This window comes from Pongo pygmaeus, chromosome 18 (assembly GCF_028885625.2).
Source record: "Pongo pygmaeus isolate AG05252 chromosome 18, NHGRI_mPonPyg2-v2.0_pri, whole genome shotgun sequence".
Classification (NCBI taxonomy): Eukaryota; Metazoa; Chordata; class Mammalia; order Primates; family Hominidae; genus Pongo; species Pongo pygmaeus.
This window is the reverse complement of record NC_072391.2, coordinates 25,583,467-25,608,475: the sequence shown is the minus strand read 5'-3', so window position 1 is coordinate 25,608,475 and position 25,009 is coordinate 25,583,467. Positions and strand designations below refer to the sequence as shown.

Here is a 25,009-nt window from a genome sequence, read left to right as displayed (position 1 = left end):
GCTTGCAGTTTTTATGTGATGTGGATCATACTTTGGAATCAGAAAAAAAATCGAGATCACTAAATAAAGCACAAAATCCCATTGACCCACTCTCCTGTAAGGAGGTAAATTGTATTTTACAGTATGATACCAATCTTATTAAAAAATGCATGTAGGCCGGGCAAGGTGGCCACGCCTGTAATCCCAGCACTTTGGGAGTCCAAGGCAGATGGATCACCTGGGGTCAGGAGTTTGAGACTAGCCTGGCCAACATGGTGAAACCCCATCTCTACTAAAAATACAAAAATTAGCCAGGCATGGTGGCTCACGCCTGTAATCCCAGCTACTCAGGAGGCTGAGGCAGGAAAATTGCTTGAACCCAGGAGGTTGCAGTGAGCTGAGATCACCCCACTGCACTCTAGCCTGGGTGACAGAGGGAGACTCTGTCTCAAAAAAAAAAAAAGCATATAGAAGATCTGGAAAAGAATTAGTCTACGGTATTGCTCCAGGGGATGGTATATGGTGGATTTGACTTTTCTTTGTCTTCTGTATTCTCCAACTTTTAAATTAAGTTTAAATTAGCTACCAAAATAGAAGAAAAGAATTACAGGCTTTATTTTTTGAACTCTGCAGCGGTAAAAAAGCCCCAGCAGGCTAGGTGCAGCAGCTCATGTCTGTAATCCTAGTGCCTTGGGAGGTTGAGGCAGGAGGATCACTTGAGGCCAGGAGTTCGAGACCAACCTGGGCAACAAACATAGTGCAACCCCGTCTCTGCAAAATAAAAATAAAAATAAAAAAATTAGCTGGGCGCTGCCCCATCTGGGAAGTGAGGAGCGCCTCTGCCTGGCCGCCACCCAGTCTGGGAGGAAGTGAGGAGCACCTCTGCCCGGCCGCCCCGTCTGGGAAGTGAGGAGCGCCTCTGCCTGGCCGCCACCCCATCTGGGAGGAAGTGAGGAGTGCCTCTGCCCGGCTGCCCCATCTGGGAAGTGAGGAGCGCCTCTGCCCGGCTGCCACCCCGTGTGGGAAGTGAGGAGCGCCTCTGCCCGGCCGCCCCGTCTGGGAGGTGAGGAGTGCCTCTGCCTGGCCACCCCGTCTGGGAAGTGAGGAGCGCCTCTGCCCGGCCACCCCGTCTGGGAAGTGAGGAGCGCCTCTGCCCGGCCACCCCGTCTGGGAAGTGAGGAGCGCCTCTGCCCGGCCACCCCGTCTGGGAAGTGAGGAGCGCCTCTGTCTGGCCGCCACCCCGTCTGGGAGGAAGTGAGGAGCGCCTCTGCCCGGCCGCCACCCCGTATGGGAAGTGAGGAGCGCCTCTGCCCAGCCACCCCGTCTGGGAGGTGAGGAGTGCCTCTGCCCGGCTGCCACCCCGTCTGGGAGGAAGTGAGGAGCACCTATGCCCGGCTGCCCCGTCTGGGAGATGAGGAGCACCTCTGCCCGGCCGCCCCATCTGGGAGGTGAGGAGTGCCTCTGCCTGGCCGCCACCCCGTCTGGGAGGAAGTGAGGAGTGCCTCTGCCCGGCTGCGCCATCTGGGAAGTGAGGAGCGCCTCTGCCCGGCCGCCACCCCATATGGGAAGTGAGGAGCGCCTCTGCCTGGCCACCACCCCGTCTGGGAAGTGAGGAGCGCCTCTGCCCGGCCGCCCCGTCTGGGAGGTGAGGAGCGCCTCTGCCCGGCTGCCACCCGGTCTGGGAGGAAGTGAGGAGCGCCTCTGCCCGGGCGGCCCCGTCTGGGAAGCGAGGAGCGCCTCTGCCCGGGCGGCCCATCTGGGAAGCGAGGAGCGCCTCTGCCCGGCCGCCCTGTCTGGGACGTGAGGAGCGCCTCTGCCCGGCTGCCCTGTCTGGGAGGTGTACCCAACAGCTCCGAATAGACAGCGACCATCGGGAGCGGGCCATGAGGACAATGGCGGTTTTGTTGAAGAGAAGAGGAGGAAGTGTGGGGAAAGGAAGGAGAGATCAGATTGTTGCTGTGTCTGTGTAGAAAGAGGTGGGCATAGGAGACTCCATTTTGTTCTGACTAGGAGAAATTCTTCTGCCTTGGGATGCTGTTGATCTATGGCCTTTCCCCCAGCCCCCTGCTCTCTGAAACATATGCTGTGTCAACTCAGGGTTAAATGGATTAAGGGCGGTGCAAGATGTGCTTTGTTAAACAGATGCTTGAAGGCAGCATGCTCTTTAAGAGTCATCACCACTCCCTAATCTCAAGTACCCAGGGACACAAACACTGCAGAAGGCCGCAGGGTCCTCTGCCTAGGAAAACCAGAGACCTTTGTTCATGTGTTTATCTCCTGACCTTCTCTCCACTATTATCCTATGACCCTGCCATATCCCCCTCTCCCAGAAACACCCAAGAATCATCAATAAATTCTTAAAAAAAAAAAAAAAAATTAGCTGGGCATGGTGACACACAAGTGTAGTCCCAGCTACTCAGGAGGCTGAGGCAGGAAGATCGCTTGAGCCCAGGAGTTTTGAGGTTACAGAGAGCTATGATCACACTACTGCCACGTAGCCTGGACAACAGAGAGAGACCTTGTTCCTATTTAAAAAACAAAACAAAACAAAAACCCAAAAACAAAAGAAAGCCCTAGAGAGAGTGAGAGGCCTGGGCTCTGTGTGTGTGTATTGGAAGGCCCAGCTCCACTGCCTGAGCTGCTTCTATTTTGAGCAGGACCTAGTGCTGCGGATGAGGTAAAGCCCTGATTGGGCTGAGTCCTTGGGAAGCTGGACTCTTTTTTTGGGGGGGTACAGAGTCTCGCTCTGTCACCCAGGCTGGAGTGCAGTGGCCTGATCTCCATTCACTGCAACCTCCACCTCCCAGTTCAAGCGATTCTCCTGCCTCAGCCTCCCGAGTAGCTGGGATTACAGGTATGCACCGGCTTTTTTTTTTTTTTTTTTTTTAAAGTAGAGACGGGGTTTCATCATGTCAGCCAGACTGGTCTCGAACTCCTGACCTTGGATGATCCATCTGCCTCGGCCTCCCAGAGTGCTGGGATTACAGGTGTGAGCCACCATGCCCGGCCACTGTCAATAGGTTTTGATAGATTTGGGAGTTCTTTTGGGTCATCATAATGATGGGGTGGTGGGCACTGCTGGCACAGAGTTACGGAAGGCTGGGAATGCCAGCAACCCTGAAACAGGGCTGTTCTGCACGATGAATTTTCCTGCATCCCACAAGACCTTGGAACAGCTCATGGGAATCATTTCATAATTATCTGAGGCCAGAGTTAAATGCTATGTTATGTGTAAAGGCGGCATATCCTTTGGGAGGCTGAGGTGGGAGGATCACTTGAAGTTCAAGACCAGCCTGGGCAATATGGTGAGACCCTGTCCCTACAGAAAATTAAAAAATTAACCAGGTATGGTGGCTCAGCCTGGGTGGGGTCCTAGCTACTCGGGAGGCTGAGGTGAGAGGATCACCTGAGCTGTGATCATGCCATCGCACTCCGGCCTGGGGACAGGGTGAGACCCTGTCTCCTGAAAAAAAAATAAAAAATAAAAAAGGCAACATATCTTTGGCATGGTTCTAGCTCTGAGCTTAGAAATTTATGTTATCTATGAATTTCATATAGGGCAGTAAAATGGAGTGTTATACAATATTTATTATAAAAAGAGGTCATTGGGTCTGGTAGGGTCAAGAATTTCCACCAGAGATGCAGCCTTTTTTTTTTTTTTTTCCTGAGACAGGGTCGCCCTCTATCACTCAGGCTGGAGTGCAATGGCACAATCTCAGCTCACTACAACCTCCGCCTCCTGGGTTCAAGCGATTCTCCTCCCTCAGCCACAATCTCGGCTCACTACAACCTCCGCCTCCTGGGTTCAAGCGATTCTCCTCCCTCAGCCTCCCGAGTAGCTGGGATTACAAGCGTGTGCCACCACGCCCAGCTAATTTTTGTATTTTTAGTAGACAGGGTTTCACGGTGTTGGCCACACTGGTCTCAAACTCTTGACCTCAGGTGAGCCGCCTGCCTCGGCCTCCCAAAATGCTGGGATTACAGGCACGAGCCACTGCACCCAGCCCAGCCTAGAAAAGTTTTATACCCCCGATGGTGTGTGAGGATACCCGTTCCCTGATATCTGGGCCAGCACTCGCTAAAATGTTTCATCTCATTAAAATAATTGCCAACCTGCTGTAATCCCAGCACTTTGGGAGGCCGAGGCTGGTGGATCACTTGAGGTCAGGAGTTTGACACCAGCCTGGCCAACATGACGAAACCCCGTCTCTACCAAAAAGTACAAAAATTAGCCAGGTATAGTGGTGTGCACCTGTAGCTCCAGCTACTCACAAGGCTGAGGTGGGAGAATTGCTTGAATCCAGGAGGCAGAGGTTGCAGTGAGCCGAGATTGCACCACTGCACTCCAGCCTCGGCGACAAAGTAAGACCCTGTCTCAAAAAAAAAAAAAAAAGAGGCCGGGCACAGTGGCTCGTGCCTGTAATGTCAGCACTTTGGGAGGCCAAGGCGGGTGGATCACTTGAGGTCAGGAGTTCAAGACCAGCCAGGCCAATGTGGTGAAACCTTGTTTCTACCAAAAAATGCAAAAAGTAGCCATGCGTGGTGGCTATAATCCCAGCTACTTGGGAGGCTGAGGCATGAGAATCGCTTGAACCCGGGAGGTGGAGGTTGCAGCGAGCCAAGATCACGTCACTGCACTCCAGCCTGGGTGACAGAGTGAGACTCTGTTTCTATATATATATACGTTATACTCTGTTTCTATATATGTATTGTGTGTGTGTATATATATATCCTATACTATATATATATAATGAAATGTTAGCCAACCTGAATGGGGGAATGGTATCCTATTTTCATTCTCAACTCTTTGATCCAAGTATTGTGTAGTTAAGATGTGCCATTTCTGCCCACAAGGAGGCTGTGCCTGTGAGTGCAGATAGGTTCTTTTGGGGACTGTGTTCCTGAAAGACTACTAGACAGGAGTCTCTCTCTGTCTTAATACTGTCTGCCTCTCCAGAGGAAATAACAGGGCGGGAGGAGCCCGCGCTGTCCCCAAAGCCCCTGACCTGGGCCTGATGTTCCTACCTTCCCCTTTGCCTTCCACAGGAAGCCTGGAAGCACGCAATCCAGAAGGCTAAGCACATGCCCGACCCCTGGGCTGAGTTCCACCTGGAAGACATTGCCACCGAACGTGCTACTCGACACAGGTGAGCAGCTTGTGTGGGGTCTCGAGGAGTCCTGGGAGCTATATGTCCAGCTTCTGCTCCCAATCAGGGAGGCCTAAGTACTCTTGGGGGTCAGGGGAAGGGAGTAATCATAACAGCAGCTAATATTGGAGTGCTAATGAATGCTTAAGGCCCGGTGCACTACCTCACTGAATCCTTCTCGTGGTTCTCACAAGGTACCTATTAGGCTAGACTGAGCTAGTTTTTTTAAATTGTTGCAGATCTCTGGCCGGGTGAGGTGGCTCTCACCTGTAATCCCAGCACTTTGGGAGGCTGAGATGGGCAGATCACTTGAGGTCAGGAGTTAAAGACCAGCCTGGCCAACATAGTGAAACCCCATCTCTACTAAAAATACAAAAATTAGCCATAGCCAAGCATGGTGGCTGGCACCTGTAATCCCAGCTACTCAGGAGGCTGAGGCAGGAGAATCGCTTGAACCCAGGAAGTGGAGGTTGCAGTGAGCTGATATAGCACTGCTGCACTCCAACCTGGGCGTCAGAGTAACACTCCATGTCAAAAATAAAATTGTTGCAAATCTCTAAAACATTTTCCAATATATTGATTGAAGAAAGTCCATTTATAAGTAGACCCACGCACTTCAAACCCATGTCATTCAAGCATCAACTATACTTGCCCTGGGCCGGTGCCAACTGTGCAGCTCTGGAGAGCTTTCCTCCCTCTGAGCCTAGGGGAGGTTAACCTGCCAGGCCTCTGCTTGTTTTTCCTGGTGGAGGCATCAGGCTCTGGGAAACCTGTTCTCACCGAGGGTGGGGTGTTCTGGAGTCTGCCCTGGCTGAGAGGTGCGCTAAGGGAAACCTCCAACTAGAGTTAAGAACACCTCAGCCTGGAGGGAGGTTTCAAACTTTAGGGATCCATTGAGCTGAGGAGATTTCCACCAGGCAAACTTGTGTGAGGCCTGGCCAGGCCCAGGGGCTGATTTACTCTGGGAAAGGAGAGATGGAAATGTTCCCTGAACCCTCTCCAAGCTCTCTCTGCCTTAGGTATACACCTATCTATGGCAAAAACAAACTTAATTTCACCTACTGTACCCTTACAACACAGAATGCTTCTGTGAGCTCAAAATGTGTGGAGGTTTCTCCCCACCCACAAGCAGTAATCAGATCTGCAGTGGACACCAGCAGATGTGCCTCTGATTCTGTTCCTCTAATTGAAGGAATTAGAGGAGTTTTGAATTGGGTATCCTATGATTCAGTTCAATTCTGACACCATCTACCTGGAGATAGCATCAGATCCCACAGGTTGAAGGCTCAGTCCTAGAAGACCGTCCCCGACTTTTACTGCTGATCGCAAGCCCCAAGTGGTTTCACCTGTGCTTCTGACCAGCTATAAATCAGGGTTCCCATGACCCCCTCCTTGGGTTTGATTAACTTGCTGGAGCAGCTCACAGAACTCAGGGAAACACTTACTCATATTTACTAATTTATTATAAAGGATGTTACAAAGGGAACAGAAGAAGACTGGGCATGGTGGCTCATGCCTATAATCCTAGCACTTTGGGAGGCCAAAGTGAGTGGATCACTTGAGGTCAGGGGTTCGAGACCAGCCTGACCAAAATGGTGAAGCCCCGTCTTTTCTAAAAATACAAAAATTTAGCCGGGCGTGGTGATAGGCGCCTGTAATCCCAGCTACTCAGGAGGCTGAGGCAGGAGACTTGCTTGAACCCTGGGAGACAGAGGTTGCAGTGAGCTGAGATCGTGCCACTGCACTCCAGCCTGGGTGACAGAGTGAGACTCAGTCTCAAAAAAAAAGACGTCACTTTGGAGATTCCAAGGACTTTCAGAGTTGCATGCCAGGAAGTGGAATCTAAAACAAAATATATATTTACCATCATACAACCTGGTACTGGGGCTCAGAAAATGATACCCCAAAGTGAAGGCTTCAGAAATAGCCTCTCTCTGACCTTCTCCTGCCCTCCTGTCTCTCACCCCTCGTTGTCCCCTTAAGCAAGCCATTGAAACTAGAATTGGCCGGGTGCGATGGCTCACGCCTGTAATCCCAGCACTTTGGGAGGCTGAGGCAGGCAGATCATGAGATCAGGAGTTCGAGACCAGCCTGGCCAATATGGTGAAACCCCATCTCTACTAAAAATACAAAAATTAGTTGGGCATGGTGGCATGTGCCTGTAATCCCAGCTACTCGGGAGGCCGAGGCAGGAGAATTGCTTGAACCCAGGAGACAGAGGTTGCAGTGAGCTGAGTTCGCCCCACTGCACTCCAGCCTGGGTGACAGAGCGAGACTCCATCTCAACAAAAAAAAAAAAAAAAAAGAAACTAGAATTGCCCTTCCCCACTACCAGTCATAGAAACTAGAACCCCTTTTTCCCAAAGCCAGCCATAAAGCTTAAAAATACTACTCTAGGCCAGGTGCAGTGGCTCACGCCTGTAATCCCTGCACTTTGGGAGGCCGAGGCAGGTGGATCACTTGAGGCCAGGAGTTCAAGATCAGCCTGGCCAACATGGTGACTCTCCATATCTACAAATATACAAAAAAAATTAGCTTGGTATGGTGGCAGGCACACCTGTAATCCCAGCTACTCGGAAGGCTGAAGCAGGAGAATCACTTGAACCCAAGAAGTGGAGGTTGTAGTGAGCCAAGATTGCTCCACTGCACTCCAGCCTGGGTGACGGGGAGATTCTGTGTCAAAAAAAAAAAAAAAAAAAAATTCTCTAACCTTACACGAATTTTCTGTGCAATAGCTGGCCATAAATAAATTATGGAATGAGACCCTCATTCCAAAGGGGTCCTACTCCATACACAAGAGAAGGAAATGCTATAACAGGGTGGCCAAGAAGAATCGGAACAGGCCTTGCTGGCCCACTCAGTCTGTTACCATTAGCTCATCTCCTTTTTGCCCAATCACATTGCTCCACGCCATCCCTGCTTCACTGAACCTCAGCATAAAATCGGATTTGTTCTGTATCTTTGAGTCTTCATTCTGAAGGCTTCCATGTCACATAAAACTGGGCTGTTGTCCATGACCCTTATGATGGGGAGGAAAGAGATCACTCCTTTCTACCCGTACACCGGCAGCCCTTCTCCTGTCTAGACTGAGAGACGGGACCCCTACCCACCACTGTGTGTGGCTGTTACTTCTCGGGAGATGTGCCCAGCTGCCTGGCAAGATTGAGGGCACCACCACCACCTCCCCTCCCTGGGCCATGCCATTTGTTACGGAGACCAGTTATGATCAAGATATTATTTATTCAGTCATTCATCCACCTTGTATATTTATTTTATGTATGTATGTATTTTTATTTTTATTTTTTATTTTTTGAGATGGAGTCTCGCTCTGTAGCCCAGGCTGGAGTGCAATGGTGCGATCTCGGCTCACTGCAACCTCTGTCTCCTGGGTTCAAGCGATTCTCCTGCCTCAGCCTCCTGAGTAGCTAGGATTACAGGCATGCGCCACCATGCTTGGCTAATTTTTGTATTTTTAGTACAGACACAGTTTCACCTTGTTGGTCAGGCTGGTCTCAAACTCCTGACCTCATGATCTGCCTGCCTCAGCCTCCCAAAGTGCTGGGATTACAGGCGTGAACCACCACATCCGGCCATGTGTATTTATTAAGCATCCACACACACTGGGTCCTGGATGACTAAGACAGACATGGGTCTGCTTTTGTGGGGTTACAGTCCAGTGGGGGCCCCAGATGCAGAACAAGCCAGTAAACAGCACAGCAGTGAGTGCTGGGGATATGGGAATGGGAGACATGGTAGAGAGGGAGCAGTGGGTTTGAGGAAAGGATTGGAGACCAGCGTGTTGGGACTTGGGAGGGAGGGACAATGTCTACAACTCAACCCAGGAGGTTGGCTGGGCTATGGGCCCAGGTAGAGAGTGGGTTGGTTCTGAGGTCAGTGGGGAGCCCAGAAGGGTCTTTGGCCTTTAGCCAGTGAGGAACAGGACCATGTGATGGACACTGTGCCCTGTGGTGGATGGGTCTCTGCAGGTACAACGCTGTCACCGGGGAATGGCTGGATGATGAAGTTCTGATCAAGATGGCGTCTCAGGTGAGCAGGGCGTTGAGCCCCGTGGGGACAGGGCTGAGCAAAGACTTTCTGCAGCTGACTTTGGTCTGTGCACCCTTCTGTCCCACTCCCACTTTATTTAATTTTTGTAACTTCGAGGGATTCTTTGTTATTGTTTATTAATTGGTTGCAGCCAGCATTTTTTTTTTTTTTTTTTTTTTTTTTGAGACAGGGTCTCGCTCTATTGCCCAGGAGTGCAGTGGCATGATCACAGCTCACTGCAGCCTTGACCTCCTGGGCTCAAGCCATCCTCCCACCTTATCCTCCCAAGTAGCTGGGACCACAAGTACACACCACCACGTCTGGCTAATTTTTTAATTTTTTATAGAGACTTGGGTTCCACTATGTTGCCCAGGCTGGTCTCAAACTCCTGGGCTCAGATGATCCTCCTGCCTCGGCCTCCCAGAGTGCTGGGATTATAGGCATGAGCCACCACACCCATCTCTACTAAAAATATAACCAGCCTTTTGAAGGAAAAAAAAAAAAAAAAGACTAGAAAATAGAGTATTTCCTGCATATTGAGGTTAGGATTGCTTTGTGAAACTTTGTTTTAGTGTAATATACAATATACACAGAAAAGTGTACAGCTTGCTGAGTTGTCACAAAATGAGCATACTGCCTTACCAGCGGCCCATATCAACAAACAGAAGGCAACCAGCCTGCCCAAGCCCCCTCAGTCACTCCTCCCATACCCACAGGGTAAGCACCCCTCTGAATTCTATCACCCTAGATTACTTTTCCCTATTTTTTTGCTTCATATAAGTGGGGGGACATACAACAGGTATTCTTTTTTAGAGACAGGGTCTTGCTCTGCTGCCCAGGCTGGGGTGTAGGGGTACATGATCTTGCCTCACTGCAGCCCTGAACTCCTGGGCTCAAGCAATTCTCCCACCTCAGCCTCCCGAGTAGCTCGGACTACAGGCATGCCCCATCACACCCAGTCAATTTTTCAAAATTTTTTTTTTTTTTTTGGTGATTGATAGAGTTTTGCTCTTGTTGCCCAGGCTGGAGTACAATGGTGCAATCTTGGCTCACCACAACCTCTGCCTCCTGGGTTCAAGCAATTCTCCTGCCTCAGCCTCCCAAGTAGCTAGGATTACAGGCATGCACCACCACGCTCGGCTAATTTTTCTATTTTTAGTAGAGACAGGGTTTCTCCATATTGGTCAGGCTGGTCTCGAACTCCCGACCTCGGGTGATCCACCCACCTCGGCCTCCTAAAGTGCTGGGATTACAGGCATGAGCCACTGTGCCCAGCCTTAAAATTTTTGTAGAAGGAGGTCTTGCTATGTTGCCCAGGCTGTTCTTGAACTCCTGGCCTCAAGCGATCCTCTTGCCTCAGCCTCCCAAAATTCTGGGATTACAGGCATAAGCCGCTGCTCCTGGCACTGCAAGTGTTCTTTTGGTCAACATTTTGCATTGGTTTTCATCGCTGCATGGTATTTCATTGAAGGAATACACCTGGTTGATTTTTCCAGTATATTGTTGCTGGACACATAGGTTATCTCCATTTTTTTTCTCTTACAGTCAGGGCTGTGTAAACGTCCTCTGAGATGCACTGTCCCTCTGCCATCATCCTGCCTCTATGGGTTCTTCCCTTCAGCTGGGGTGGAGGAATGGGGGGGTCCTTGTCATCCTGGCAGCCTCTGGGTTGGAAGGCCTCTATGGCTTTGGTGCTGAGACATAGGAGGGAGATCCCCAGGGATTTCAGGATTGAGATGAGGCCCAGGGCACCCATTTGGTGGGAGGCATGTAAGGAGAGCACCTCCTGTCTTAGGGTCCCTTTTGGGTGGGGCATGGGGACTGATAACACTCTGTGTGTGGTGTCTTTCAGCCCTTCGGCCGAGGAGCAATGAGGGAGTGCTTCCGGACGTAAGTGACTCAACCTGCCTCTTGGGGCCCTGCCCAGAGTCCCCCCAGGCTCCTAAGAGCTGAGGCATTGGGACATTTTCAGCCAAGGAATGGAGCCAGGGGCCTCTGCCTTCTTGTAGCCCAGGTTCCTGTCCATTTGGTCTCCCTCGGGCCACACGTTGGGCCTGGCTGTGACGATGGGCTCAGGAAGAACAGGGAACACCTCACTCTGCCCTGGTGTTGGGAGGTCAAAGGAAATGGGATAGGAGACCTTTAACAGTGACCTTTAATCCCCCTGTCCCAGCTCTTTGAATGATGCAGAGGGGTGGGGACGTCCTTCCTACCTCCTGCATTTTGTTCCTGCTGCCAGCCACCCACCCAGGTCAGACACAGTCTTGCTGTCCTGAGGACCAGGGCTGTGTCCCTGGTGAACCCCAGAGTACCCAGGTAGGCCCCCTGCTGCCTCTCCCCACAGGAAGAAGCTCTCCAACTTCTTGCATGCCCAGCAGTGGAAGGGAGCCTCCAACTACGTGGCGAAGCGCTACATCGAGCCCGTAGACCGGGATGTGTACTTTGAGGACGTGCGTCTACAGATGGAGGCCAAGCTCTGGGGGGAGGAGTATAACCGGCACAAGCCCCCCAAGCAGGTGCGTGGCCCCACTGCCTGCCCCCTTTCCATGCCAGGGCAGCTGGGCACATTGTCTGGGAAAGAGGGCGATGGTGAATCCCTCTTTCACCTTCTTTTTTTTTTTGAGATGAAGTCTTGCACCAAGGCTGGAGTGCAGTGGCATGATCTTGGCTCACTGCAACCTCCATCTCCCAGGTTCAGGCGATTCTCCTGCCTCAGCCACCCCAGTAGCTGGGATTACAGGTGCCTGCCACCATGTCTGGCTAATTTTTGTATTTTTAGTAGAGATGGGGTTTCATTATGTTGGCCAGGCTGGTCTCGAACTCCTGACCTCAAGTGATCTGCCTGCCTTGGCCTCCCAAAGTGCTGGGATTACAGGTGTGAGCCACCATACCCGGCCTCTTTCACCTTCTTAATAGTAGCTAATAACAACCACTGTTTACTGAGCATGATGAACCAAGTCATTTATTTTATTTTTATTTTTTTTGAGACAGGATCTTTCTTGGTTGCTCAGGCCAGAGTGCAGTGGCGTGATTACAGCTCACTGCAGCCTCAACCTCCTGGGCTTAAACAATCCTCCCAGCTCGGCCTCCTAAGTAGCTGGGACTACAAGGGTATGCCACCATGCCTAGCTAATTTTTGTATTTTCTGTAGAGAAAGGGTTTTGCCATGTTGCCCAGGCTGGTCTCAAACTCCTGGCCTCAAGCAATCCATCCACCTCGGCCTCCCAAAGGGCTGGGCTTACAGGCATGAGCCATTGCACTTGTTCCAAAGTCATTTATTCCTGAAAACAGAGCTCTGAGGTTGGAATGTTTCTACCCTCAATTACAGATGGGATCTATTAGTCAGGATTTTTGTTTGCAAATGACAGAAACCCACTCAAACTGCTTAATCCAAAAAGGGAATTCATTGCCTTATGTAACTGAAAAATAATGCTGGCCACAGGCACGGCTGGATTCAGGATTAAACTGAGGTTGTCAGAATCTTCCTCCATCTCTGGCCTGGGTGTTCTTCTGGGTTGGCATCATTCTCAGGCAGCCTCTGCACTAGCGGTAGCACTCTGGCCCCCAGCAGGCCCAAGTTCTTGTTGGAATGACAAAACCTATTTCCCCAGAAGTTCCAATAAAAGTCCCAGAGCTGGGTTTCATTGGCTCTGATTAAGTCAGATCCCTATTGCCGAGCCAATCACAGTGGCCAAGGGGCGGGAATATGCAGATTGGGCACACCCTAGCCATGTGCCTGCCCTTAGAGCTAGGTATGTAGGTGTTCCACCCAGACCACAGGGACTGAGACTGGAAAAGGTGAGATTCCCAAGAAAAAGCAGAAGAAAGAGCTGGGAATGTATATTAGTCCGTTTTCACACTGCTGATAAAGACATACCCAAGACTGGGTAATTTATAAAAGAAAAAGAGGTTTAATGGACAGATAGTTCCACATGGCTGGGGAGGCCTCACAATCATGGCGGAAGGCAAAAGGCACATCTTACCTGGTGGCAGACAAGAGAGATTGAGGACCAAGCAAAAGGGGTTTCCCCTTATAAAACCATCAGATCTCGTGAGACTTATTCACTATCATGAGAACAGTATGGGGGAAACCACCCCCATGATTCAATTATCTCCTACCAGGTCCCTCCCACAACACGTGGGAATTATGGGAGCTACAATTCAAGATGAACTTTGAGTGGGGGCACAGCCAAACCATATCAGAGTTGATAGTATGTCTGCTGTTTGGGAAACCCTGGGCTCAAAGAGGCTAAATGACTTGCCCAACCAGGCAGAGCTGGAGCCAGGGCTCAAATGCAGGCTTTTCAACCCCCTGCTAGGTTGGCACCTTCATTTCAGCCCCTAGGGTGATGAGTGACTGAGGCCAAGCAGAATTCCCTGTTGCCTTTCGTCATTTGAGGAAGGATCCGTGCCTCTGCCCTGCATGAGCCCACAGCTCAGATCTTCCACAGCTTGAGCATCTACTACATACAAGGCACAGTCTCCTGGGTGTGCAGAATTTATTGAGCACCTGCTGTTTGCAGAGCCCTTGATGAAGCATACTTGAGGCAGGCACAAGAAGCCACAGTCCCCACCCTGGGGGGCTGTGGCTTCCTCTGCAATTTGCAGCCTTCCAGCCTGGCCTCCTTTCTCTTCCTCCACAAGCTTGTTCCTGCCCCAAAACTTTGGCCCTGGCTGTGGGCTTGGCCGGCATCTTGTGTCACCGTAATGCTTGCATGGCTAGCTCCTTCTTATAGTTCAGGTCTCAGATCCTGTGTCACCTCCTCAGCCAGCCCATCTCAGACAACCCTAAGAAGCGGTCCCTCTGCCCCAGTCACCTCTGTCACATCATTCTAGTTTTTTTTTTTTTTTTTTTTCTGTTCTTTGGAGCAGTTAGTGTGTCATTCATTTAGTTAATATTTTAGGTGCTTCTCTCCCCTAAAGGCAGAGATTTTATTTTATCTTGTTCACTGCTGTCTCCTAGCGCCTAGGTGTCCAGTAAATAATACTGTGGTAGGCCTGGCACAGTGGCTCATGCCTGTAATCCCAGCACTTTGGGAGGCTGAAGTGGGCGGATCACCTGAGGTCAGGAGTTCGAGACCAGCCTGGCCAACATGGTGAAACCCCCGCCTCTACTAAAAATACAAAATTAGCTGGGCATGGTGGTGCACGCCTGTAATCCCAGCTACTTGGGAGGCTGAGGCAGGAGAATCACTTGAACACGAGAGGCGGAGGCTGCAGTGAGCTGAGATTGGGCTACTGTACTCCGGCCTGGGTGACAGAGCAAGACTCCATCCCCAAATAGTAGTAGTAGTAGTAGTAGTAGTAATAATGTGGTTGACTTAAGGGAGGGAGAGAGACGTGGTTGTTTGAGGAGGTGCTGGTTGTCCACTGTGGCTGTGCCACTGCCCCTCGCACAGGGAGCTCTCTGGCCCAGCAGGTGGCCCTGCTATAAGTTCCCTTGTAGGGATGGAACCAGCCTTTGGGGCAGAACTCTCTGAGAACCGCCGCTCCCTGCCTTCCCCTCAGGCCGGTTCCCAGAACCAACTGAGGCTGCGTTTGGGGCAAGTTCTCACCTCTCAGATCAGGACCCCTTCGGCCTCTGTAGCTGTTGTCTGCATGTCTGGTGATCCACTCTCCATGGATGGTCGTTTCCTTGGGAAACCTGGACCTAATCCTCCCAGGAGGTGGCATTGAGGGAGACATGGGAACCAAGGATGAGTCCTTGTGTAACAGGGCAAGAGGTGCAAGCTAGAGTCCCTAATCTACCCTACTCCACTTTACAAACCATATGCACTATTTATATATTTTCTTCTGTGTACAAAATTAAACATAGACTTTGTAAAAACAAAAAAAAATCAGCAAGGAATGTCAAAGTTCCCTATAATTTCCCATTGCAGGGAGAAAACTGCTGTTTAGAGGTTGGTTTATATTTCTCTAGAATTGTAGCTCCTGATAAAAATGAGTTGCCAGGCACAGTGGCTCATGCTTGTAATCTCAGCACTTTGGGAGGCCCGGAGGGTGGAGGGGGGAGCGGATCACTTGAGGTCAGGAGTTAAAGACCAGCCTGGCCAACATGGTAAAACCCATCTCTACTAAAAATACAAAAATTAGCCAGGCATGGTGGCAGGTGCCTGTAGTCCCAGCTACTCGAGAGGCTGAGGCAGAGGAATTGCTTGAACCTGGGAGACAGAGGTTGCAGTGAGCCAAGCTTGTGCCACTGCAGTCCAGCCTGGGCAACAGAGTGAGACTCTGTCTCAATAAAATATAAAATAAAATAAAAGCAAACATTGCCTGGCTTGTTTTTGCATCAATAAATTTAATTCACAGACTGAGCCTGAGACCCTCTTTATGCAGGAAGGAAACTGAGGCACAGAGAGGTGAAATTCAGAAATGTTCCTAAATTCGCAGTTTTACTGTAAGGCATAGTCTAAGTTGCTTAGCAAACAGACCCACAAATATGTGTGGACACGAAATGGTTTCTTTTTCACTTGTGTGGAGGTCTTGCATTGGTGGGTGGCTTGGGGTAGGCTTGTGCCTCGTCTCCTTGAAGCCATCTAGAGAACTCATTCCATTGGTCTTTTTTGTCTGCCATCCCCTCGGGTTTGCCATGGACCACATAATCAATTCTGGCTCCCAAGCAGAGTCCACCTTACAGGGCAGGCTGGAGTTACATCATCGCAATGCTCACTTCCCATTGGCTGGGCACAGTCATGTGGCCACACTTAGCTGCAAGGGAAGCTTAGCAATGTCATCCCTAGTGGGTGGCTGTGTACCCTTTTAAAACTCAAAGGAAAACAGAGCTGAGCACAATGGCTGCAGCTTGTGATCCTAATGCTCTGGGAGGATGCTGGAAGACAAGAATATTGCTTGAAGCCAGTTCTTGAGGCCAGTTCAAGACCAGCCTAGGCAAAATAGTGAGACCTCATCTCTATAAAAAAGTTTAGATATGAGCCATGTGTGTGACACACGCCTGTAGTCCTAGCTTCTCAGGAGCTGAGGTGGGAGGATCACTTGAGCCCAGAAGTTTGAGGCTATAATGAGCCATGATTATGACACTGCACTCCAGCCTGGGCGACAGAGTGAGACCCTGTCTCTAAAATAAATTTTTTTTTTTTTTAAGACAGAGTCTTACTCTGTCACCCAGGCTGGAGTGCAGTGACATGATCTTGGCTCGCTGCAACCTCTGCCTCCTGGGTTAAAGTGATTCTCTTGCCTCAACGCCCTGAGTAGCTGGGATTACAGGTACACACAAGCACTCCCAGCTAAGTTTTGTATTTTTATTTTATTTATTAATTTTTTTTTGAGACGGAGTTTTGCTCTTGTTGCTCAGGGCTGGAGTGCGGTGGTGCAGTCTTGGCTCACTGCAATCTCCGCCTCCCGGGTTCAAGTGATTCTCCTGCCTCAGCCTCCCGAGTAGCTGGGATTACAGGCATGTGCCACCATGCCTGGCTCATTTTGTATTTTTGGTAGAGACAGGGTTTCACCATGTTGGCCACGGTTGGTCTCAAACTCCTGGCCTTGGGTGATCCACCCACCTTGGCCTCCCAAAGCGCTGGGATTACAGGTGTGAGCCACCACGCCCAGCCTTAATTTTTGTATTTTTAGTAGAGGCAGGATTTCACCATGTTGGCCAGGCTGGTCTCAAACTCCTAACCTCAAGTGATTCGCCTGCCTCAGCCTCCCAAAGTGCTGGGATTACAGATGTAAGCCACCGTGCCCAGCCTAAAAATATATATTTTTTAATTAAAAAAAAAAAGAAAGAGGAGATTAGATTCTGGGCATCATCAGGAGCTCCTGCAATAGAGAGCTTGTAAGTCATGGAGCCAGGATCTGAGCCCAGGCAGGCGAGTTCCTCTCAGCCCTCCCCTTGCCACTTCTCAGAGGAGGTGCGCCTGGGCCCTCCTGCCTGAGCCCACTCCCCATCCCACCAGGTGGACATCATGCAGATGTGCATCATCGAGCTGAAGGACAGACCAGGCAAGCCCCTCTTCCACCTGGAGCACTACATCGAGGGCAAGTACATCAAGTACAACTCCAACTCTGGCTTTGTCCGTGATGACAACATCCGCCTGACGCCGCAGGTGAGGCCCGGGCTCACCTCCACCCTCTACCCACCACAGCCCTTGGGGTGAGATCCTGGCCAGGCTCAGCCCCTAAAGAGGAAGATCCCTGTGGGCTTGGAGTCTCACCCTCAGAGAAGCCTCTTGGAGCATTCAGAAGGAGACCTGTTACCCCATGACAGCTTCTGTCACCTAAGGTGGCCACAGGACCTGCAGCCCAAGGTCCCTGCCCAACTGAAGAGGCCTTTTTCCTTTGTCTTTTCCTCTATATAACTCCTTGCAGAGAAAGCCCCTCAGCATGGGCAGAGGCATGGCCAGTGCCTGCACAGCCCTCAGCCTGTCTCTTGACATCTCGTTTTCCTTCCTGTCGCCTGTAGGCCTTCAGCCACTTCACGTTTGAGCGTTCCGGCCATCAGCTGATAGTGGTGGACATCCAGGGAGTTGGGGATCTCTACACCGACCCACAGATCCACACGGAGACGGGCACTGACTTTGGAGATGGCAACCTAGGTAGGTGGGGAAAGCCAGCCTGTTTCCACAGAAACCAGGCTCCCTGCTAAAAACTCTGAGCTCTTTGTACAGCCATGGAAACAGGCTGAGACATTGTACGCGCTTTTTTAAGATCATGGAGATGGGAGCCTGGATGTCTGATGCCTCCCAGCTTAGCATGTTTTATACCTGCCCTGGCCACGTGTGTGAGGCCCACCACTGCCTGTCCCCCATCACAGAGCAAAGCAACACTCCAGACACCCCCGCTCTGTCCACAGGTGTCCGCGGGATGGCGCTCTTCTTCTACTCTCATGCCTGCAACCGGATTTGCGAGAGCATGGGCCTTGCTCCCTTTGACCTCTCGCCCCGGGAGAGGGATGCGGTGAATCAGAACACCAAGCTGCTGGTGGGTGCCCAGTGTGACCCTGCTTGGCCTGGCAGGCCCTTCTGCTACCCACAAAGCAAGCCGTGCTCCCCTGTGTGGTGACAGCCAGGTCAAGCAGTGCTTAACTGACGAATACCAGGGCTGGAAGCATCTGTCGCATCCATGCCCCAGCCCGTCCCCTCCAGCTCAGTGCACAAAGCCCTCCTGAGTGTGCTTACAGTCGAGCAGCTGGTATCTGCTTAGGTTGGGCCCATTTTTTTTTACCAGAGTGAGGGGAACAGGCACGTGGAGATAGTGAGAAGGCGTGTGGTGTGTGTGTGTTTGTGTGATGTATTGATAAATGACTGAACTAGTCTTAGACCTGGCTCTCCAGGCACCTCACCAAAATAACTCCCATCCCTCCCATTGCTACTTGGACCAGAGACAAGAGAATGTTGCAAAGACCAGCTTGGGATGCTGGACATAGAGTGGAATGCTTTCTCCAGCTCTGGGCTGTGGAATGTGGTCAGTGCTTTAGGGGATGCTGGCAGGTCCTCTGAGCCTCTGTTCCAGATGCCCTTTCTTGGAGCCTTAGGTTTAATCCCCGACTGATTTTTTATTTTTTTAAGACAATGTATCAGCTCCTAAACATGCCTGTTTTTTAAGACAATGTATCAGCTCCTAAACATGTGGATGAAGGGGTTTCAGGGTTAGAGGGAACAACAGGAAGAGCCCTTTATTTCCCAGAGGGTGTGTGCGTGACATGAGTATCCCTATTAATGTCCCTAGCAATCAGCCAAGACCATCTTGAGAGGAACAGAGGAAAAATGTGGGAGCCCCCGAGTAAGGACCCTCTCTGGGAGCCGGCCACCCCTGCTCCGTCCCCTTTCAGAGAACTCTGGAGACGAGAACATGAGCGACGTGACCTTCGACTCTCTCCCTTCTTCCCCATCTTCGGCCACACCACACAGCCAGAAGCTAGACCACCTCCGTGAGTGACGGTTCAGTCCCTAGTCACTGTGATTGGAGGGGACAGGTGGAGCAGAGCTAAACCAGCTTTCATTTATGTTAGAAAAATCAGACATGCTAATCAAAAAGGTTCATGGCCCCAGTGGTTTTATAGGTGAGTTTCATTGAGTGAACTTTCAAAACAGATCATCCAGATGCTATAAAAACAACCCCTATTGTAGGAAACAAAGTAACTTTTATCAGTGTGTTTTATGAAACCAGCAAAACCCATATAATAAATTTGACAAACCAAAAAAGAAAATTATATCCCAACCTTATTTAAAATTTTTATTTGTGTATAGAGAGAGAACAAAAAAAAAATCTAAATAGATATTAACAAATAAAAATAGTACTATGTTAAAAGGTTCACCTGTCACAGTTAAATAGGGATTTCATAGGAATCTGAGGGTTGTTCAATGTTAGAAAAGCTATGAACATGATATTAATGGGTCAAAGGAGAAAAACAGAATCATTATTTCTGACACTGAAAGAGCGGAGTTTGCTGATGATTCAGACGAGAGTCTGTAGGAAAGGATAGAGGCGAGACTGACCCCAGCGTGTTGGCCTGAAGAGCTGGAGGTCATGTATTCAGGGAAAGTGTGAGCAAGAGCAGGCTCAGAGCAGGAGAGCAAGATTTTATTATTTAGTTTTTTAATTTTTCTCGTTTTGATACCTTTGGAAGAGAGAAAGATTTTAGTGTCAAACATTAAAGAAGCCCTTTAGATGTCTCCACTGGAAGGTCTTCGGAATAGTCTGGAACAGGAATCAACAGACTTTTTTAAAAGGCCAGAGAGTAAATATTTTAAGCTTTGCAGGTCATTCAGTTTCTGCATTTGGAGCATGAAAGCTCCCACAGAAAATATTAAATGAGTGGATGTGGCTGTGTTCCAATAAAACTCTATGGATGGTGAAATTTAATTTTTGTCATCCATTTAAAAATGTAAACACTGTTCTTACAAACTATAAAAACAGGCAGATAGATTTGGCTATAGAGGGCAGGAGACAGAGATAGGGAACCACCAGGAGATGGTTGGTGTTTTTTGTTTGTTTGTTTGTTTGTTTTGTTTTGAGACGGAGGCTCGCTCTGTCACCCAGGCTGGAAGGCGGTGGCATGATCTTGGCTCACTGCAACCTCCACCTCCCGGGTTCAAGCGATTCTCCTGCCTCAGCCTCCCAAGTAGCTGGGATTACAGGTGCGTGCCACCATACCCAGCTAATTTTTGTATTTTTAGTAGAGATGGGGTTTCACTATGTTGGCCAGATAGGTCCCGAACTCCTGACCTCAGGTGATCCACCTGCCTCGGCCTCCCAAAGTTCTGGGATTACAGGCCTAAGACACTGTGCCCAGCTGAAGATGGTTTTGAAGCTGTCTGAGGCCCACTTCTTGAGCCCCACATGTACAAACGTCTTTTCTTCCTTCACAACTGCATCTTATTGAGGACCAAGCGGTGGCCAGGCACATATGCTAATAAACACATACAAGGATAATTGCATTGTGACAACCCTGAGGACACACATAGGTGACACCACTTGGCCAGAATCATGTAGTTGGCAAACAGCAGACTTAGAATAAGTTCTCAAGGAAGAACTTTAGCCTCCAGGTGCTGATAACATTCTTCTCTCCTTTTTTGTGCCTTTCTTTAAAGCTTAAAAAAAAAAAAAGGCTTGGTGGCAGGTATGGACTGCCCTAGGCCATGGGTTGGTCTTATGCATGTTCCAGTAGTGGAACCAGGACATGATGTCTGTTTCTCCCTGCCCAGATTGGCCAGTGTTCAGTGACCTCGATAACATGGCATCCAGAGAGCATGATCATCTAGACAACCACCGGGTGAGTGTGAGGGGAGGGAGGCTGCAGGCTTCAGACCCCAGCAAGGGTAGGAGGAGTAGATTCACTCCCAGAGTGAATCTTCAGCTTCGGAGGTGGGCAGCCTAGCCGAGGCCCTGCCAGGAGGGTACAGGATGGGGGAATTAGGGAGGATGCAGATGAATGTCAGCCTCCAGCCCAAGGCTGTGCTTTCCTCTGAGAAAAGGTGGGTCCCTTGCAGTTCCCAGAGATGGTTAGGGAAGAGGGACTCCCAGTCAGCAACAATGCAATCTTGTAGTAAATGCCAGTCTCAGCCCCAGGTTTGGTTTGACCCCACATGTGTTGGTTGTCCTATAGAGCCCCCATACTGGGTCTTAGATGTGTAACACATAGCACAGTAAGCCATGTGTTCTAGCTCTTCACACCTAGCTCTCCAGTTAGATAAACAGAACATTTCCTGCAGCTTTGGGTTGACTTGGTGGTAAGAAACTGAAGGCATTTTATCTGCATTCTCACAAATGTATATTATGGCAAATTATAATACTCTCTATGCTTGTGTGTGTGTTTGAAATATTTCTCAGTAAAATTGGCCAGGCACGGTAGCTCATGCCTATAATCCCAGCACGTTGGGAGACCAAGGTGGGCAGATCACTTGAGCCCAAGAATTTGAAACTAGCCTGGGCAATATGACAAGACCCCCATCTCTACCAAAAAATACAAAAATTAGGCAGGCATGGTGGCACATACCTGTAGTCCCAGCTACTCAGGAGGCTGAGGTAGGAGGATCTCTTGAGCCTGGGAGGCAGAGGCTGCAGTAAGCCATCATCACACCACTGCACTCCAGCCTGGGTGACAGAGCGAGATCTTGTCTCAAAAAAAAAAAAAGAAATACCTTTTAGTAGAGGCTGGGTGCAGTGGCTCACGCCTGTAATCCCAGCACTTTGGCAGGCTGAGGGGGGCGGATCACTTGGGGTCAGGAATTTGAAGACCAGCCTGACCAACATGGCAAAACCCCATGTCTACTAAAAATACAAAAATTAGCCGAGTATGGTGGCAGTTCCCTGTAATCCCAGCTACTCAGGAGGCTGAGGCACAAGAATTTCTTGAACCCAAGAGGTGGAGGTTGCAGTGAGCTGAGATCGTGCCACTGCACTCCAGCCTGGGTAACAGAGCGAGACTCCATCTCAAAAAAGAAATAAAAATGCCCAGGTGACCTGTGTGGTTTTGGTTGAGGGCTTATTTGTATTAAATATTGTTCCCAATGCTATATTTTTGTCCGTGGGTCATAGCCCTTAACCAGCCTTTGTTTTTTTGCCTGTGAAGTGGGTGAGTCACTCTGAGTAAAGCACTTCCTGTGATCCACACTCTCAGGATGTAACAATGCATTTCACCCACACAGCCCTTTGATGTAGGGGCTATAATGAATCCCATAACTAAGGACACTGATGCTCAGAGAAGTTAAGCAACTGCCCAAGGTCTCAGCTGGCAAGAAATAAAGCCAGGATTCCAGCCCAGGTCGTCTGGCTGTAGAGCCCAGGGTCCTTACCGTTACCTTATACTACTCCCTTATCAGCCAGGCTGGTCTCGAACTTCTGGCCTCAAGTGATCTGCCTGCCTCGGCCTCCCAAAGTGCTGGGATTATAGGCATGAGCCACCACGCCCGGCAAGGGACAGCAGGAGCAGGGTGTTAGGTAATGGGACAGAGGGGAGAAAGCCAACGGTTGGGGTGTCAAGATGTCATAACCAGTGCCAGGCGCTCAGGGGACCACTAGGACCCTAAAGCCATCTTCTCTCCACAGGACTCTGAGAATAGTGGGGACAGCGGATACCCCAGTGAGAAGCGGGGTGAGCTGGATGACCCTGAGCCCCGAGAACATGTAAGGAACCCCCAGGAAATGAGACTGGTGTCACCCGTTGCCTTATTTATCCTCCAGGAAAATGAAAACTCCCCTTCCTGGAGGGGGAATATGAGTGGGTCCTGAGAAGATAACAAATAAATTAACAAAGAATATTTTAGGCTGGGCATGGTGGCTCACGCCTGTAATCCCAGCACTTTGGGAGGCCAAGGCGGGTGGATCACCTGACGTCAGGAGTTCAAGACCAACCTGGCCAACATGGTGAAACCCCGTCTCTACTAACAATACAAAAATTAGCCTGGCATGGTGGTGCATGCCTGTAATCCCAGCTACTAGGGAAGCTGAGGCAGGAGAATAACTTTAACCCAGAAGACAGAGGTTGCAGTGAGCCAAGATCGTGCCACTGCACTCCAGCCTGGGTGACAGAGCGAGACTCTGCCTCAAAAAAAAAAAAAAATAAATAACATAAAATAAATGATTATTTCAGATAAAGATAAATGCAAAGGAGAAGATAAAACAGGATCATGTGGACCAGTAATGGGGCGAGTGTGGAGGCTTAGATATAAGGCTGATAATGGCTGACAAATCTTATGGTGAAGTGGGAGCCCTGGGCTGCTGAGCATAGAGGATCCTGGGTAATAGCTGGACCCACTCATAGGCAGGATCCTGTGAGGCCCGGCGGAGGAGGGCCTTGGAGGTCAGTTCCTCGGGCAGCCTCCCAGCAGCATCCTGGTGAGGGCGGCCTCAGACAGTATCTGCCATTTAGAGGTCTTACCCTGTGCTGAAATGGAGCCTGCACATCAAGGCCAGTCTTTCCAGGACACCTCTGATCTCAGCTTTATGATTGTGAATAAAGAACATGCTGGCTGGGCGTGGTGGCTCCTGCCTGTAATCCCAGCACTTTGGGAGGCCGAGGCAGATCACTTGAGGCCAGAAGTTCGAGACCAGCCTGGCCAACATGGTGAAACTCCATCTCAACTCAAAATACAAAAATTAGCCGTGTGCAGTGGTGCACTCCTCTAGTCCCAGCTACTCAGGAGGCCAAGGCATGAGAATCACTTGAGCCTGGGAGGTGGAGGTTGCAGTGAGCCGAGGTCATGCCACTACACTCCAGCCTGGACCACAGAGTGAGACTTTGTCTCAAAAAAAAAAAAAAAAAAAAAAAGTAAAACAGCTGGGCCTGGTGGCTCACACCTGCAATTCCAGCACTTTAGGAGGGCAATGTGAGAGGATTGCTTGAACCTGGGGAGTTTGAGGCAGCAGTGAGCTTTGATCGCACCACTGTACTCCAGCCTGGGCAACAAAGCAAGACCCATGTCTAAATTAAAATATAAACTAAACATTCAGTAGGAGCTCTGGCTGAGAGCCCATTACCGCAGTGGCTTTGTGTTGGGATCCTGCGCCATCAAGTCAGTTCCACCTGCTCACACAGGGAGAGGGACAGCGAGGCTATGGCTGCACCAGTGTTGTCATCCCTGCCTGTGACCCAGCATCCCTTCTGCTTGGCAGAGAAGGGTTCCATTGTCACCTGGGAACATAGGGCTAATTTTCTGAGATAAGGGTCACCTGGGAGGGCCAGGCTGGTTCCAGGAAGGAGGGCTGGACCAGCTCTCAGGAGAGGTTCCTGGGAAGAAGCCTTGCGCTTTGGATCACTGTAATTTCTTCCTCCGTTCAGGGCCACTCATACGGTAATCGGAAGTACGAGTCCGACGAAGACAGCCTGGGCAGCTCCGGACGGGTAATGAGCCCCGAGGCACCCTTGTCTCCGCCTCTCCCCTGTCTCCTCCAGGCTCTGTTGCAGTTTCTCCTGTCTCATATCTCTGCTGCCTGCCCATCTGTCTTGCACATGTGCTAAAGGAAGATTTTGCAAAGCAGCAAATCTCCTGGGCAAATGCCCTTTGAACCTCTGCAGGGCAGGATGCTGGGGGATTTGTAGGGAGGATTAGAGAAGAGCAGCTCAGCCCCATCCTGGAGGGGAAATCACAACAGGGACAGCTCCTGTCTTAAGTGCCTGCCATGAAGGCGCTTTGCAGTAATCAATTTCCTTCTTGCAACCACCCAGAGAGATAGGCTAATGTCACTCTCATCCCCATTTTATGTATGAGAAAACTGGGCTTTTAAGCAGCTTTCCCCAGGTTACCCTCGCTTGTATGTCTAACAAGCATCAGCAAGTCTGGGAAAGACCAGCTCTGTGCCCCACCCACCCCTCTAAGTGATTCCCTCACACGCTTTGTACCGCCCACCTTTGGAGCCTTTGCTAAGGCAAGTCTCTC

The 25,009-nt window shown here is 50.2% G+C and overlaps 1 protein-coding gene across 2 annotated transcripts in view; it reads left to right on the top strand.

Moving 5' to 3' along the window:
• The window catches only part of EEF2K (eukaryotic elongation factor 2 kinase), an 83,623-nt gene that overhangs the window by 34,941 nt on the left and 23,673 nt on the right, over positions 1-25,009 (top strand). For both annotated transcript variants that reach the window (XM_054455629.2, XM_054455633.2), the window contains 11 exons: positions 5,026-5,126; positions 9,113-9,173; positions 11,026-11,063; positions 11,518-11,689; positions 17,087-17,236; positions 17,593-17,725; positions 17,983-18,110; positions 18,858-19,059; positions 20,837-20,904; positions 22,680-22,757; positions 24,412-24,474. In XM_054455629.2, coding sequence (XP_054311604.1) covers positions 5,026-5,126; positions 9,113-9,173; positions 11,026-11,063; positions 11,518-11,689; positions 17,087-17,236; positions 17,593-17,725; positions 17,983-18,110; positions 18,858-19,059; positions 20,837-20,904; positions 22,680-22,757; positions 24,412-24,474 — 1,194 coding nt within the window. The remainder of the gene's footprint in view (positions 1-5,025; positions 5,127-9,112; positions 9,174-11,025; positions 11,064-11,517; positions 11,690-17,086; positions 17,237-17,592; positions 17,726-17,982; positions 18,111-18,857; positions 19,060-20,836; positions 20,905-22,679; positions 22,758-24,411; positions 24,475-25,009) is intronic.